A 12,912-nucleotide genomic window follows, 5' to 3' on the forward strand; every position below is an offset into this window, starting at 1 on the left:
AATTAGTGGTTTACATTTGATTGGATGTGTCCCTAGCAACAATGACCCCATCCATAACGACCAGTTTTAGCTCTGTTGTCTTTCAAAAATTATATCAAGTTGACAATAACCTTGGAGGGAGGGAAGGGGCAGTCATGTGCGCTCATTAATGAACACTATTACCCTCTCTGTTATCTTGGAGGGAAGGGGCAGTCATGTGAGCTCATTAATGAACACTATTACCCTCTGTTATCTTGGAGGGAAGGGCAGTCATGTGAGCTCATTAATGAACACTATTACCCTCTGTTATCTTGGAGGGAAGGGCAGTCATGTGAGCTCATTAATGAACACTATTACCCCCTCTGTTACCTTGGAGGGAAGGGGCAGTCATGTGAGCTCATTAATGAACACTATTACCTCCTCTGTTACAGGTGAAATCCTATTAGCTGACATTGTTGACAGTGATTCTTGGCGGCTTTGGCCGTCTGGTGATCGCAGATTAATGAAGGATAAACAAGTGTACCGGGAATTGAAAGAAGTGACCTCGGAAAGCCTGGAACAAGTGAAACGTAACTTTGAATGGGTTGCAGAAAGAGTAGCTGTAAGTTTGTACTTGGAGGTTGGGGAGGGCAGAAAGAGTAGCTGTAAGTTTGTACTTGCAGGTTAGGGAGGGCAGAAAGAGTAGCTGTAAGTTTGTACTTGCAGGTTGGGGAGGGCAGAAAGAGTAGCTGTTAGTTTGTACTTGCAGGTTAGGGAGGGCAGAAAGAGTAGCTGTTAGTTTGTACTTGCAGATTGGGGAGGGCAGAAAGAGTAGCTGTTAGTTTGTACTTGCAGGTTGGGGAGGGCAGAAAGAGTAGCTGTTAGTTTGTGTTTGCAGGTTGGGGAGGGCAGAAAGAGTAGCTGTTAGTTTGTGTTTGCAGGTTGGGGAGGGCAGAAAGAGTAGCTGTTAGTTTGTACTTACAGGTTAGGGAGGGCAGAAAGAGTAGCTGTAAGTTTGTACTTGCAGGTTGGGGAGGACAGAAAGAGTAGCTGTTAGTTTGTACTTGCAGGTTGGGGAGGACAGAAAGAGTAGCTGTTAGTTTGTACTTACAGGTTGGGGAGGGCAGAAAGAGTAGCTGTTAGTTTGTACTTGCAGGTTGGGGAGGGCAGAAAGAGTAGCTGTTAGTTTGTACTTGCAGGTTGGGGAGGGCAGAAAGAGTAGCTGTTAGTTTGTACTTGCAGGTTGGGGAGGGCAGAAAGAGTAGCTTTTAGTTTGTACTTGCAGGTTGGGGAGGGCAGAAAGAGTAGCTGTTAGTTTGTACTTGCAGGTTGGGGAGGGCAGAAAGAGTAGCTGTAAGTTTGTGTTTGCAGGTTGGGGAGGGCAGAAAGTGTAGCTGTAAGTTTGTACTTGCAGGTTGGGGAGGGCAGAAAGAGTAGCTTTTAGTTTGTACTTGCAGGTTGGGGAGGGCAGAAAGAGTAGCTGTAAGTTTGTACTTGCAGGTTGGGGAGGGCAGAAAGAGTAGCTGTAAGTTTGTGTTTGCAGATTGGGGAGGGCAGAAAGAGTAGCTGTTAGTTTGTACTTGCAGGTTGGGGAGGGCAGAAAGAGTAGCTGTAAGTTTGTACTTGCAGGTTGGGGAGGGCAGAAAGAGTGGCTGTTAGTTTGTACTTGCAGGTTGGGGAGGGCAGAAAGAGTAGCTGTAAGTTTGTACTTGCAGGTTGGGGAGGGCAGAAAGAGTGGCTGTAAGTTTGTACTTGCAGGTTGGGGAGGGCAGAAAGAGTAGCTGTAAGTTTGTGTTTGCAGGTTGGGGAGGGCAGAAAGAGTAGCTGTTAGTTTGTACTTGCAGGTTGGGGAGGGCAGAAAGAGTAGCTGTTAGTTTGTACTTGCAGGTTGGGGAGGGCAGAAAGAGTAGCTTTTAGTTTGTACTTGCAGATTGGGGAGGGCAGAAAGAGTAGCTGTTAGTTTGTACTTGCAGGTTGGGGAGGGCAGAAAGAGTAGCTGTTAGTTTGTACTTGCAGGTTGGGGAGGGCAGAAAGAGTAGCTGTTAGTTTGTACTTGCAGGTTGGGGAGGGCAGAAAGAGTAGCTGTTAGTTTGTACTTGCAGGTTGGGGAGGGCAGAAAGAGTAGCTGTTAGTTTGTACTTGCAGGTTGGGGAGGGCAGAAAGAGTAGCTGTAAGTTTGTACTTGCAGGTTGGGGAGGGCAGAAAGTGTAGCTGTAAGTTTGTACTTGCAGGTTGGGGAGGGCAGAAAGAGTAGCTGTAAGTTTGTGTTTGCAGATTGGGGAGGGCAGAAAGAGTAGCTGTTAGTTTGTACTTGCAGGTTGGGGAGGGCAGAAAGAGTAGCTGTTAGTTTGTACTTGCAGGTTGGGGAGGGCAGAAAGAGGAGCTGTTAGTTTGTACTTGCAGGTTGGGGAGGGCAGAAAGAGTAGCTGTTAGTTTGTACTTGCAGATTGGGGAGGGCAGAAAGAGTAGCTGTAAGTTTGTGTTTGCAGATTGGGGAGGGCAGAAAGAGTAGCTGTTAGTTTGTACTTGCAGGTTGGGGAGGGCAGAAAGAGGAGCTGTTAGTTTGTACTTGCAGTTGGGGAGGGCAGAAAGAGGAGCTGTTAGTTTGTACTTGCAGGTTGGGGAGGGCAGAAAGAGTAGCTGTTAGTTTGTACTTGCAGATTGGGGAGGGCAGAAAGAGTAGCTGTTAGTTTGTACTTGCAGGTTGGGGAGGGCAGAAAGAGTAGCTGTTAGTTTGTACTTGCAGGTTGGGGAGGGCAGAAAGAGGAGCTGTTAGTTTGTACTTGCAGGTTGGGGAGGGCAGAAAGAGTAGCTGTTAGTTTGTACTTGCAGGTTGGGGAGGGCAGAAAGAGTAGCTGTAAGTTTGTACTTGCAGGTTGGGGAGGGCAGAAAGAGTAGCTGTTAGTTTGTGTTTGCAGATTGGGGAGGGCAGAAAGAGTAGCTGTTAGTTTGTACTTGCAGGTTGGGGAGGGCAGAAAGAGTAGCTGTTAGTTTGTACTTGCAGGTTGGGGAGGGCAGAAAGAGTAGCTGTTAGTTTGTACTTGCAGGTTGGGGAGGGCAGAAAGAGTAGCTGTAAGTTTGTACTTGCAGGTTGGGGAGGGCAGAAAGAGTAGCTGTAAGTTTGTGTTTGCAGATTGGGGAGGGCAGAAAGAGTAGCTGTTAGTTTGTGTTTGCAGATTGGGGAGGGCAGAAAGAGTAGCTGTTAGTTTGTACTTGCAGTTGGGGAGGGCAGAAAGAGTAGCTGTTAGTTTGTACTTGCAGGTTGGGGAGGGCAGAAAGAGTAGCTGTAAGTTTGTACTTGCAGGTTGGGGAGGGCAGAAAGAGTAGCTGTTAGTTTGTACTTGCAGGTTGGGGAGGGCAGAAAGAGTAGCTGTAAGTTTGTACTTGCAGGTTGGGGAGGGCAGAAAGAGTAGCTGTTAGTTTGTACTTGCAGGTTGGGGAGGGCAGAAAGAGTAGCTGTAAGTTTGTACTTGCAGGTTGGGGAGGGCAGAAAGTGTAGCTGTTAGTTTGTACTTGCAGGTTGGGGAGGGCAGAAAGAGTAGCTGTTAGTTTGTACTTGCAGGTTGGGGAGGGCAGAAAGAGTAGCTGTTAGTTTGTACTTGCAGGTTGGGGAGGTGTGCTTTGAATACATAAAATAGAATTAAATGAATCATATTTGTTCTATTAGAAAAACTTCTCTAATTGAAGAGACTATAAATAAAAAAAATAGCATGTCTGTACTATTTTTTTTTTTTAATAAGAGGTAGATATTTATATTTCAAATATTACTATAGAACTGGGAATATTCTTGCAATTCACAAAAAAAAAAATGAGATGAAATTGGGGTGTGGTATCCCACATGATTTGCACCGGCCATGGTTGTGAATTTAATTGTAATGTTGCTCAAGTATGTTTGATCCTTCAAATATTTGATAAATAATTACCAAATATTACCTACTATATTTCACTGTTTTCACCACTTACAGAAATTAATGCCCAAACCACAAGCTAGAGTTGTTGTATTTATGGGTTCGGCCAGCGACACTGAGCATGCAGAAAAGATTCGTAGTACTTGTAAAAGTTTTGGAGTTCCATGCGAGTTACGGGTGTCATCAGCACACAAAGGAACCGATAAAACATTGCAGATACTGTCAGAATATGAAGGTGTGGAAAATTAAATCATTTAATATTTTAAATACCAAAAAATTCTTGTCTATGGCAAGTGATTACTCCTTTTGCATACAACTTACCCAAATTGAGACTCAGAAGAGCTAATTTAACTCTTCCCCCCTATCCATACTGTTTTTAAGAAGTTTTAATTTAATGGCTTGGGTTTTTTAATCACTTACATCACTGAATCAAACTGTTCTACTTTATGAAATTTGATTTTGATAACAAGCAAACATTTACTGCTTTTCTACAACTAGTGGATGAATTGATAGGAATGGGCTTTCAAGAATTGAAAACAGTTTACTTCAAAGACAAATGTCATTTCCAGTATTTATCTTGTATTCATCTACTATCAAGTAGTTAAATTTACAGTTTGAAGAAATTTTATTTTATTTTTTTATTTTAGGTGAAGGCATTCCTACGGTATTCATAGCTGTAGCTGGCCGTAGTAATGGACTTGGTCCAGTTTTATCTGGTAATACCGCATGGCCTGTAATTAACTGTCCACCTGTCAAAGCTGACTGGGGTTCTCAGGATATATGGTCATCACTTCGGTTACCATCAGGTAAGTATTAGAATGTAATTATAACTAGTGTTTGTCATCATAGTTATGAATTCTGCAGGTTACACTTTCAGTGGATTTTTAGTCTTTAACACCGCCATTTGTTAGAACTGGAAAACATCAAAGATGAGGAAAATTTGCCCAGCAATGTTAAGTTGTAATAGATGCTAACATTTTCATCACTTTTTATAATTTCTATCACAGTCTCTATCCCCAGTCTGGAAACGGCATTCTTTTGTCTCGAACCATGTTGCGGATAAATAAACTGTTCACACCCATGCCGAGGGAGTTAGAATATTTATTAAAATCGGCAAATTTATTGTCGTGCAAATCCATTGTATGACTTCACTTTGACCTTAAATTCCAGGCAACTACAATGTAAACAATGTTTTGACCCTTGTGCGTCTGTGCTTCCATGTGTGCGTGCGTTCGAACCTGCATCTTAGAAATGACTGGACCAATCACAATCAAACTATAATCATAATATTATACATATGCACATCAATTTGTTTCACGATCTATTTCAAGATGGCGGAATGGCAGCCATTTTTGTGCTAAAAAAAAATCATAATACAGCATTTCTCGGCTGTTTACAGATGGATTTTGTTCAAACTTGGTTATATACATTAGACATTATGGGACCTTGATGCAAATAATTTTATTTTTCAGATCATCTTGTTTTTTGAAAATGTTGCATTTTGGACATGCTTTGTCAGTTTTCATTCAAACTTGGTACATAGATTATACATGTTAGGATACATGTCCATGACGATTTATTTTGCAATTGGATCAAAGATGGTCGACTGGCCGGCATCTTGTTTTGTTTTTTTATGTGGTATCTTGGACGTGCTCTGTCAGTTTTCATTCAAATTCGGCACATACATGTACTTTATACACGTTAGGATGCATGTCCATGACAATTTGTTTCAAAATCTGGTCAAAGCTGGCCGATTGACAGCCATCTGACTTTTTGGCCTTACTACTATATATCCACAATTTATGTACCATTTTCATTCGTATTTGGCACATACATCATACATATCAGTGTGTTTCACAATCAGATCAAAGATGGCCGAATTACGGTTGTTTAAATTTTTGGCCATATTATTACTACTACACAGAACACATGTTTTGATGAAAATAAACAATCTGTTGTATACGCCATTAGGAACTAAAGAACACGCTCGCGACAACCCCTCCGCTTTAATATGATGAGCACAAAGAGAATTTTCAAACATTTAACGGGGACTGTGTCATTTTCAATGACTTGTATTCCAGCTATATTACTATAAACAAAACTATACATCTTAAAATCGATAACTAACTGGGACTGTGCCATGCATGGGTTGTTTATAAATAAATTTTTTTAGCACTGAATAGCTTAATGTAAAATGACTAATATTAACTGGGATTAAATTTCGCTGATTTACAATTTGAGGCATATTCAGTAGGTTTTAAATTCATTGTTTTATCATTTAAATAATGTGTTCTATGCTAAATTTTACATATTCACTGGGTTTTAATTTAGCACATTTTCCAGTCAGTGAAATAAGCAAAATTAAAACCCAGTGAACAATTAGTCATTTTCCAGTACTGTGAGTTACTTTATATTTGCGAGGATTTATTTTCGCTATTTTGGCAGAGACCAATTTTGCGCAAAATTAAAGTCCACACGAACAGCTCATTATATACATGAATATTAATGAGCTCACGCATACAAACAAAACGCGTGGTCTGAAACATTGTTGTAAAATGACTAATTGTCTGAAACACTACGGCATAAACTTAAACATGAGAACACTTTGTCACTTATCCACGATTAGTATTTCATTGTGTCTTTATTTACAATTGCACCAAATATATACATTGTACATACACAATAAATAATGGTGATGTCGAGTAAATAAATAAATGCATTGCGACGTTGTTAAATACGTTGAACGCTAGGCGATGCGACGGTAAAATACAAATGGTAAATGTCCAATACAAAAACAACACATGCTTACGAAAGTCCCGCAAGGCAAAATCCATCTTTCATCACCCCAGTGCGTTTTGCAAGTTCGTCATGTGCTTTGATAAGCCACTGTGCATGGATTGGTTTTAGCGTCTATGTCCGTGTATCGATATGAACACTGTTGGTGTCTTGGTTTTCATTCATACTTTCCATGACCTTCTCGGCATACCAGGCGTTGAAACATCATTTCAAGATTTCTTTGTAATCTTTATTTACGGCTGTAATTTATCTGTACAAGCTGCTGGAATAAATACCACCTTGATATTATTTTCTGCTAAAAGACTGAGGAGCTTTTTCCCCCGATGAGCTTTGAATACGTCAAACAAGGCAAGTGTTTTGTGGTCGAGAGGCAACCCAAGTTTCACACGACGTCTATGACGTAGGGTACAATAATTTTCTCGACATAACACAACATTGATTCTTCAGTACTCCAATGGAACATTGTGTGATCCACGAGCAATCCATCTGGGAAGTTCACATTGGGATGGATCGATTGCTTTTTCCAGCATAAATAATTTGTGGATCCAACAAATTTCCTGCCATTGAGACAGCGAGCACAGACGTGATTTGTCGTTTGTCATCTAGACCGGAAATCGTAATCTGCTTGTTTCCTCCTTCCATCAGCATGTAGAATCCATTCAGCATGTAGCATGTTAACACCAGTTTGGTCCCAGTTTATCACCATTTTTGCTAGTATTTCATGCTCTTCTCGGAAAGTATTTACCCAACCAATGAATGCGTCCTTTATTTCTTCAAAATCGGTCGGCGATTTTTTACGCTTTTTGTGCCCTTCAGCCTCACGAATTTCATGTGCTGGAGTAATCAACATAGTCCAGTTTATCATCATCTTCTACCGAGTAACGAGTAACATTTGCTCAGCAAAAAATTGCACCAAGTCAGTCCTACCGCTTATGTTAATATTACTTCATTTGGAAACAAGTTAAACATTCACAGTTTCATTGAATGTAAACAATAGTACGGGCGCGCACTCGCGGCGGGACAAATCGAACAAAGAAACTTTTATTTCAGGCAAAAATGGGAGTATCCCCGGTACCCTAGAAGTCTTCAAACTGCTTTGTGCGAAAATAACATCGTGCGAAACAGTAATTTTATGGCTATGCACGAAAATAAAATACCGCCATTTATAATCGTAAAGAGTGTCCATAAAATTGCCCAATTTAATGTTAATAAAATGTGGTGTGACAAATAACAAATCAGCCCACCCATTTTTTTTTCTCGATCATAAAAATATTGGTTTTGTGCCGAGAAGGGTAAATAAAATTAGAGTTCATTTCAATCACCCCAAAAGTCAAATTACCCATTTCTGGTAATGGTATGAACATTTGTTGCAAAATTGTGTCGCTGCTGGTGTCGCACCTCTCGTTTCTTTCCTCTGCTGTTGGTGTAGGGCCAGCTAGCTCTGGGACCCCACTGGTGAGAGTATACGATAGAATTTTATCTTCAGGGGCGATTCGTGGTGTCACGAGTCGGTATTCAAAAATGCTTTGATGGGTTGAGGTGATGACTCAAAACAGATACAGGACAGCACAGGAAGCAATAGGCTGACAACAAAATCTCAGTTACAAGTCAACATGAGCATTTAATAAATAAGGCAAAATATCAACAAAATGTGCTAAATTTCATACACAATAGTACACAAACGTTGTATAAAAATGCACAGCAAAACTCAGCTCATAGCTAGATACTATGCAGCAGTCAATAATAACTATGTTGGCAATATAATATAACAATATAACAACTATCCAAGTTCAATATCACCGTAAATGCACTTCAACAAGCCTTGCACTGCTATAAGTACATAACACAGGTGACAATATAATAAGAAATACACACTAAAGATACACAATAAATTGGCTATATTCAATAATATCAATGTAGGCAAGGTACACATAAATAGGCTATGTTCAGACTAGTAAACTTGCCACACTCGAATGAAATACAATTACTTTTGTGTCAATAAATAAAGAAAATCACACTATTTAGAATAGTGTGCAACCTGTTGCCACTCACTCACGCATAGTCAGTCTTGCTACGTATAATGTCAGCTGGCTAAAAGTGGAATCGATAAACGCAAAAGGAAATTCGCGCGGCACAGAAATATATTTAGAGAAACCCAACCAAACACAAATGGGTAAAATTTCTTCAAATACTGTCACCACCTAACACAAGTGATCCCAAATATTAGTACAACGTCTAAATGCAAGCAATAAGAAACAACAAACTGACATTTGAGCTAACAAGACACTAACGTCTCTCAAGCGTATACACAGATACATACAGTGACAAATAAAAAAGGAAACAACCCAAGAAAAGTCCGAATAAACAGAAATAAGTGCACTGATAAATAACTCACAAGTTCACTGTTCGGTCTGTAGCTGCTTTTCCACGTCAGAACACATAAACGACGATTTCCTGGGGGATTTCTGTCACAGCGAGGCAAAACATCAATATGCGTCACCACAGGAACAGCAAGATTTCACACACTAGACTTCATAAACACGTACTTTACATACGTTGCGCTGTATTACAACCAAGTCCCACTCAATTCTTACAAGCACTCGTCGCAAACAATACAAATTATGTACTGCGCAGTGTTCGTGTCACGATAAGCCTGTCCAACACTCACTATTCCCCACAGCGTTTCTGTTGCTTCCCGTCCTTCGTGTTGTTGAAGTTCCTCCCTTCCTCGCTCTGTTTCTCCTGTTTCCTCCTCGCGATGTTCGTTCCTCCATTCTCGCGCTGTTCGTCCCTCTCGCTCAGTTCTGATCTAGCGTTGAAGAGTACTCAGCCCATTGCTGTACGCGAGTCGCATCATTCATAACAACTTTGTACAGATTCCATTGTTTCCTACAAGGTTCGCCATGATCACATGACAGTGTTCAAAAAGTAAACAACCGATGATGGGCAAGACCATTCATGAAAACGGGGGATGTCACTATCACACAAGGTTGAGCACAGCATGCAAACTTACAAAGAATGTGGCAACAACTTACACAATCTCACAACAAGGGACAGGAAGCGACTGTTGCCCCAAAGTTTACAAGAGAAAACTATGGGTGCGACACTGGTAAAATAGATTAAAGAACTAATCACCGGCTAAAGTATGACCTTGTACAGATATCCTGATTAAAAAATAATGTGAAAAAGCTTGAATTCTGGAATAAACAACCAAGTTGTAAAAAAACAAAACAAATAGCACTGACAATGTCAAAAATAGTGGCCGACTGTGTACTGATCACGCGACAATGCTTTGCACATACCAGCAACATGCCTTTGCCAGGGAAGGAGGCCAATTCACACCTACTACAATTACAGTTTCCAGTCCTGGAATAGAGGGACTGTGTTTCTATGAAATGTGCTTGATTCTGTCTGTTTCATGTTAGTGTCAAATTTCCAAATTGTCCCTTATCGCTTAATTCCATCAGTCGTCATACAGCACGTATTCAAATTTCATGTAAACAAATAATTTTACATAAATTGCTTGCATCGCTATAGATTTCACATCAAAAACAATATGGTGTGACGACTGTAGCATGTTCATTTCTTCTTAATTTCATTGAAAACATATTTTGGTAAAAGAACGCTAGCAAAGGGATTAGTTTTGTTCCGATCATTAGCTCTATAGAATATCGCAGTGTCTTAGTAACCAAATATATAAATTATTTTCTTTTAAATTTTGTGTTCTCCATTATCTTTTTAGGTCTAGGATGTACTACAGTCTTGTCACCGGAGGGCGCTGGCCTAGCAGCAGCTCAGATATTATCGCTGAACGATCACATGATATGGGCACGGCTACATTGTAAACAACTGAATACTTGGATTGGATTGATAAAGGCTGATAAAAATGTTCGAAATGATAAATAAATAGCAAATAGATTTGCATTAATTTACACTGCCATTCTGTCTCAACTCATAGTTAAAGTTTAAGAAATACAGTTTATTTTTCAACTTGTGTATTATTTTTGTTTCATATATATGGCTATGAGAACTGCTCTACACACAAATAAACTCAATGAGCTTGTTTGCCAACGTTGTCATGGGAATCTCTTAGCTTCATTATACATTTTCTTTCTGTCAATCGATTTCAAAAGTGACCATGAAAATGATAAATGTAACATGTGTTCAAAAGGCCACTTCATCAACACACGTATTAAATCAATGGCATGCATGGTGTACCACTATTCAAAGTTAGACCAAGTGTTCATCTAATATTCAGTGTATTGAATGTTCTTGAGCAGCATATCATATTTTCATTATTCGTGATCAGCGTATTCATGAGCATATCATATTTTCATTATTCGTAATCAGCGTATTCATGAGCATATTATATATTCGTGTTATCAAATATCCATGAGAAGTATATCTTGTGTGCATCAATATCAAATAGGAAAAGCATTTGGTATTTTGTTGAATTATTGATTAGTATCATATCAAATACGACTTAGTCATGGCTGTATATCATGAATTATTGATTAGTATCATATCAAATGTGACTTAGTCATGGCTGTATATCATGAATTATTGATGAGCATAGCAAATCATGTATTCACTATCAATGTTGCAGATAGCCTTTCTAGTTGTCATTTCATCTTTCTGAGTTAATTAGTACTAGTATAATTGGCAGTAGTAATAAAGGCTTGCTTCAATGTCTGGCTGATTGTCATTTCATCTTTCTGAGTTAATTAGTACTAGTATAATTGGCAGTAGTAATAAAGGCTTGCTTCAATGTCTGGCTGATTGTCATTTCATCTTTCTGAGTTAATTAGTACTAGTATAATTGGCAGTAGTAATAAAGGCTTGCTTCAATGTCTGGCTGATTGTCATTTCATCTTTCTGAGTTAATTAGTACTAGTATAATTGGCAGTAGTAATAAAGGCTTGCTTCAATGTCTGGCTGGTTGTCATTTCATCTTTCTGAGTTGATTAGTACTAGTATAATTGGCAGTAGTAATAAAGGCTTGCTTCAATGTCTGGCTGATTGTCATTTCATACTGCATTAAGTGATAGTTTAAGAAACAATTTACATAGAAGACAATCTTTGTTTATCTCTTTATCTGGAAGTAAGCTCATTGACCATGGTGAATTCCACTGTGTTTGCCAATCATTAAATTGATAACAATTAAGTTATAGCCATGTGTCAATATTCAGTTTGCACACTGCTCTGTAAATTCAGAGCTTTGAACAAAACTTTAGGATTGAGTAATCTTGTTGACATGGTCTGTACCAATACAACTAAATAGATCAGATACACACTTACAACACACAATCGCTATAACCACCTGTCATAATAATCCCACTAAAAAGCTTGAAATAGTTTCACCCTTTAATAATACCACCTAAGAATTTTGTGATGTACATCTGTAACCTGATAACCACTTGCCATTTGTGGGAAAGTGCAATATCAACTGCAGAATAAAAACATTGTTGTCACTTTACCAACAGCATTGACAATCAGATAACCACTTACTAATGTATTGTGCACCCTTACAAATATCAGCCACCTTATAACCACTTACCAGGTGATGTATGGCACACCTTTACCAATAATATCGACCACCTTATAACCACTTAACAAATGATGTATGGTGACCTCTTACAAATAATATCGACCACCTTATACGCACTTACCAAATGATGTATGGCGCACCTTTACCAATAATATCGACCACCTTATAACCACTTACCAAATGATGTATGGCGCACCCTTACCAATAATATCGACCACCTTATAACCACTTACCAAATGATGTATTGCACACCCTTACCAATAATATCAACCACCTTATAACCACTTACCAAATGATGTATGGTGAACTCCTACCAATAATATCGACCACCTTAAACGCACTTACCAAATGATGTATGGCGCACCTTTACCAATAATATCGACCACCTTATAACCACTTACCAAATGATGTATGGCGCACCCTTACCAATAATATCGACCACCTTATAACCACTTACCAAATGATGTATTGCACACCCTTAACAATAATATCGACCACTTACCAAATGATGTATGGCACACCTTTACCAATAATATCGACCACCTTATAACCACTTACCATATGATGTATAGTGAACTCTTACCAATAATATCGATCACCTTATAACCACTTACCAAATGATGTATGGCACACCCTTACCAATAATATCGACCACCTTATAAGCACTTACCAAATGATGTATGGCACACATTTAACAATAAT

General features: G+C 39.2%; 1 protein-coding gene across 1 annotated transcript in view; it reads left to right on the forward strand.

Annotated features, from left to right (window-relative positions):
* Positions 1–10,602, forward strand: part of LOC102804884 (multifunctional protein ADE2-like) — a 54,624-nt gene extending 44,022 nt beyond the window's left edge. The window contains exons 5-8 of the mRNA XM_085498164.1: positions 411–580; positions 3,924–4,101; positions 4,514–4,672; positions 10,405–10,602. Of these exons, the coding sequence (XP_085354290.1) occupies positions 411–580; positions 3,924–4,101; positions 4,514–4,672; positions 10,405–10,568 (671 nt within the window). The 3' untranslated portion in view covers positions 10,569–10,602. The remainder of the gene's footprint in view (positions 1–410; positions 581–3,923; positions 4,102–4,513; positions 4,673–10,404) is intronic.
* The last annotated feature ends 2,310 nt before the right edge of the window (positions 10,603–12,912 follow it).

This window comes from Saccoglossus kowalevskii, chromosome 4 (genome assembly GCF_978046115.1).
Source record: "Saccoglossus kowalevskii chromosome 4, keSacKowa6.1, whole genome shotgun sequence".
NCBI lineage: Eukaryota > Metazoa > Hemichordata > Enteropneusta > Harrimaniidae > Saccoglossus > Saccoglossus kowalevskii.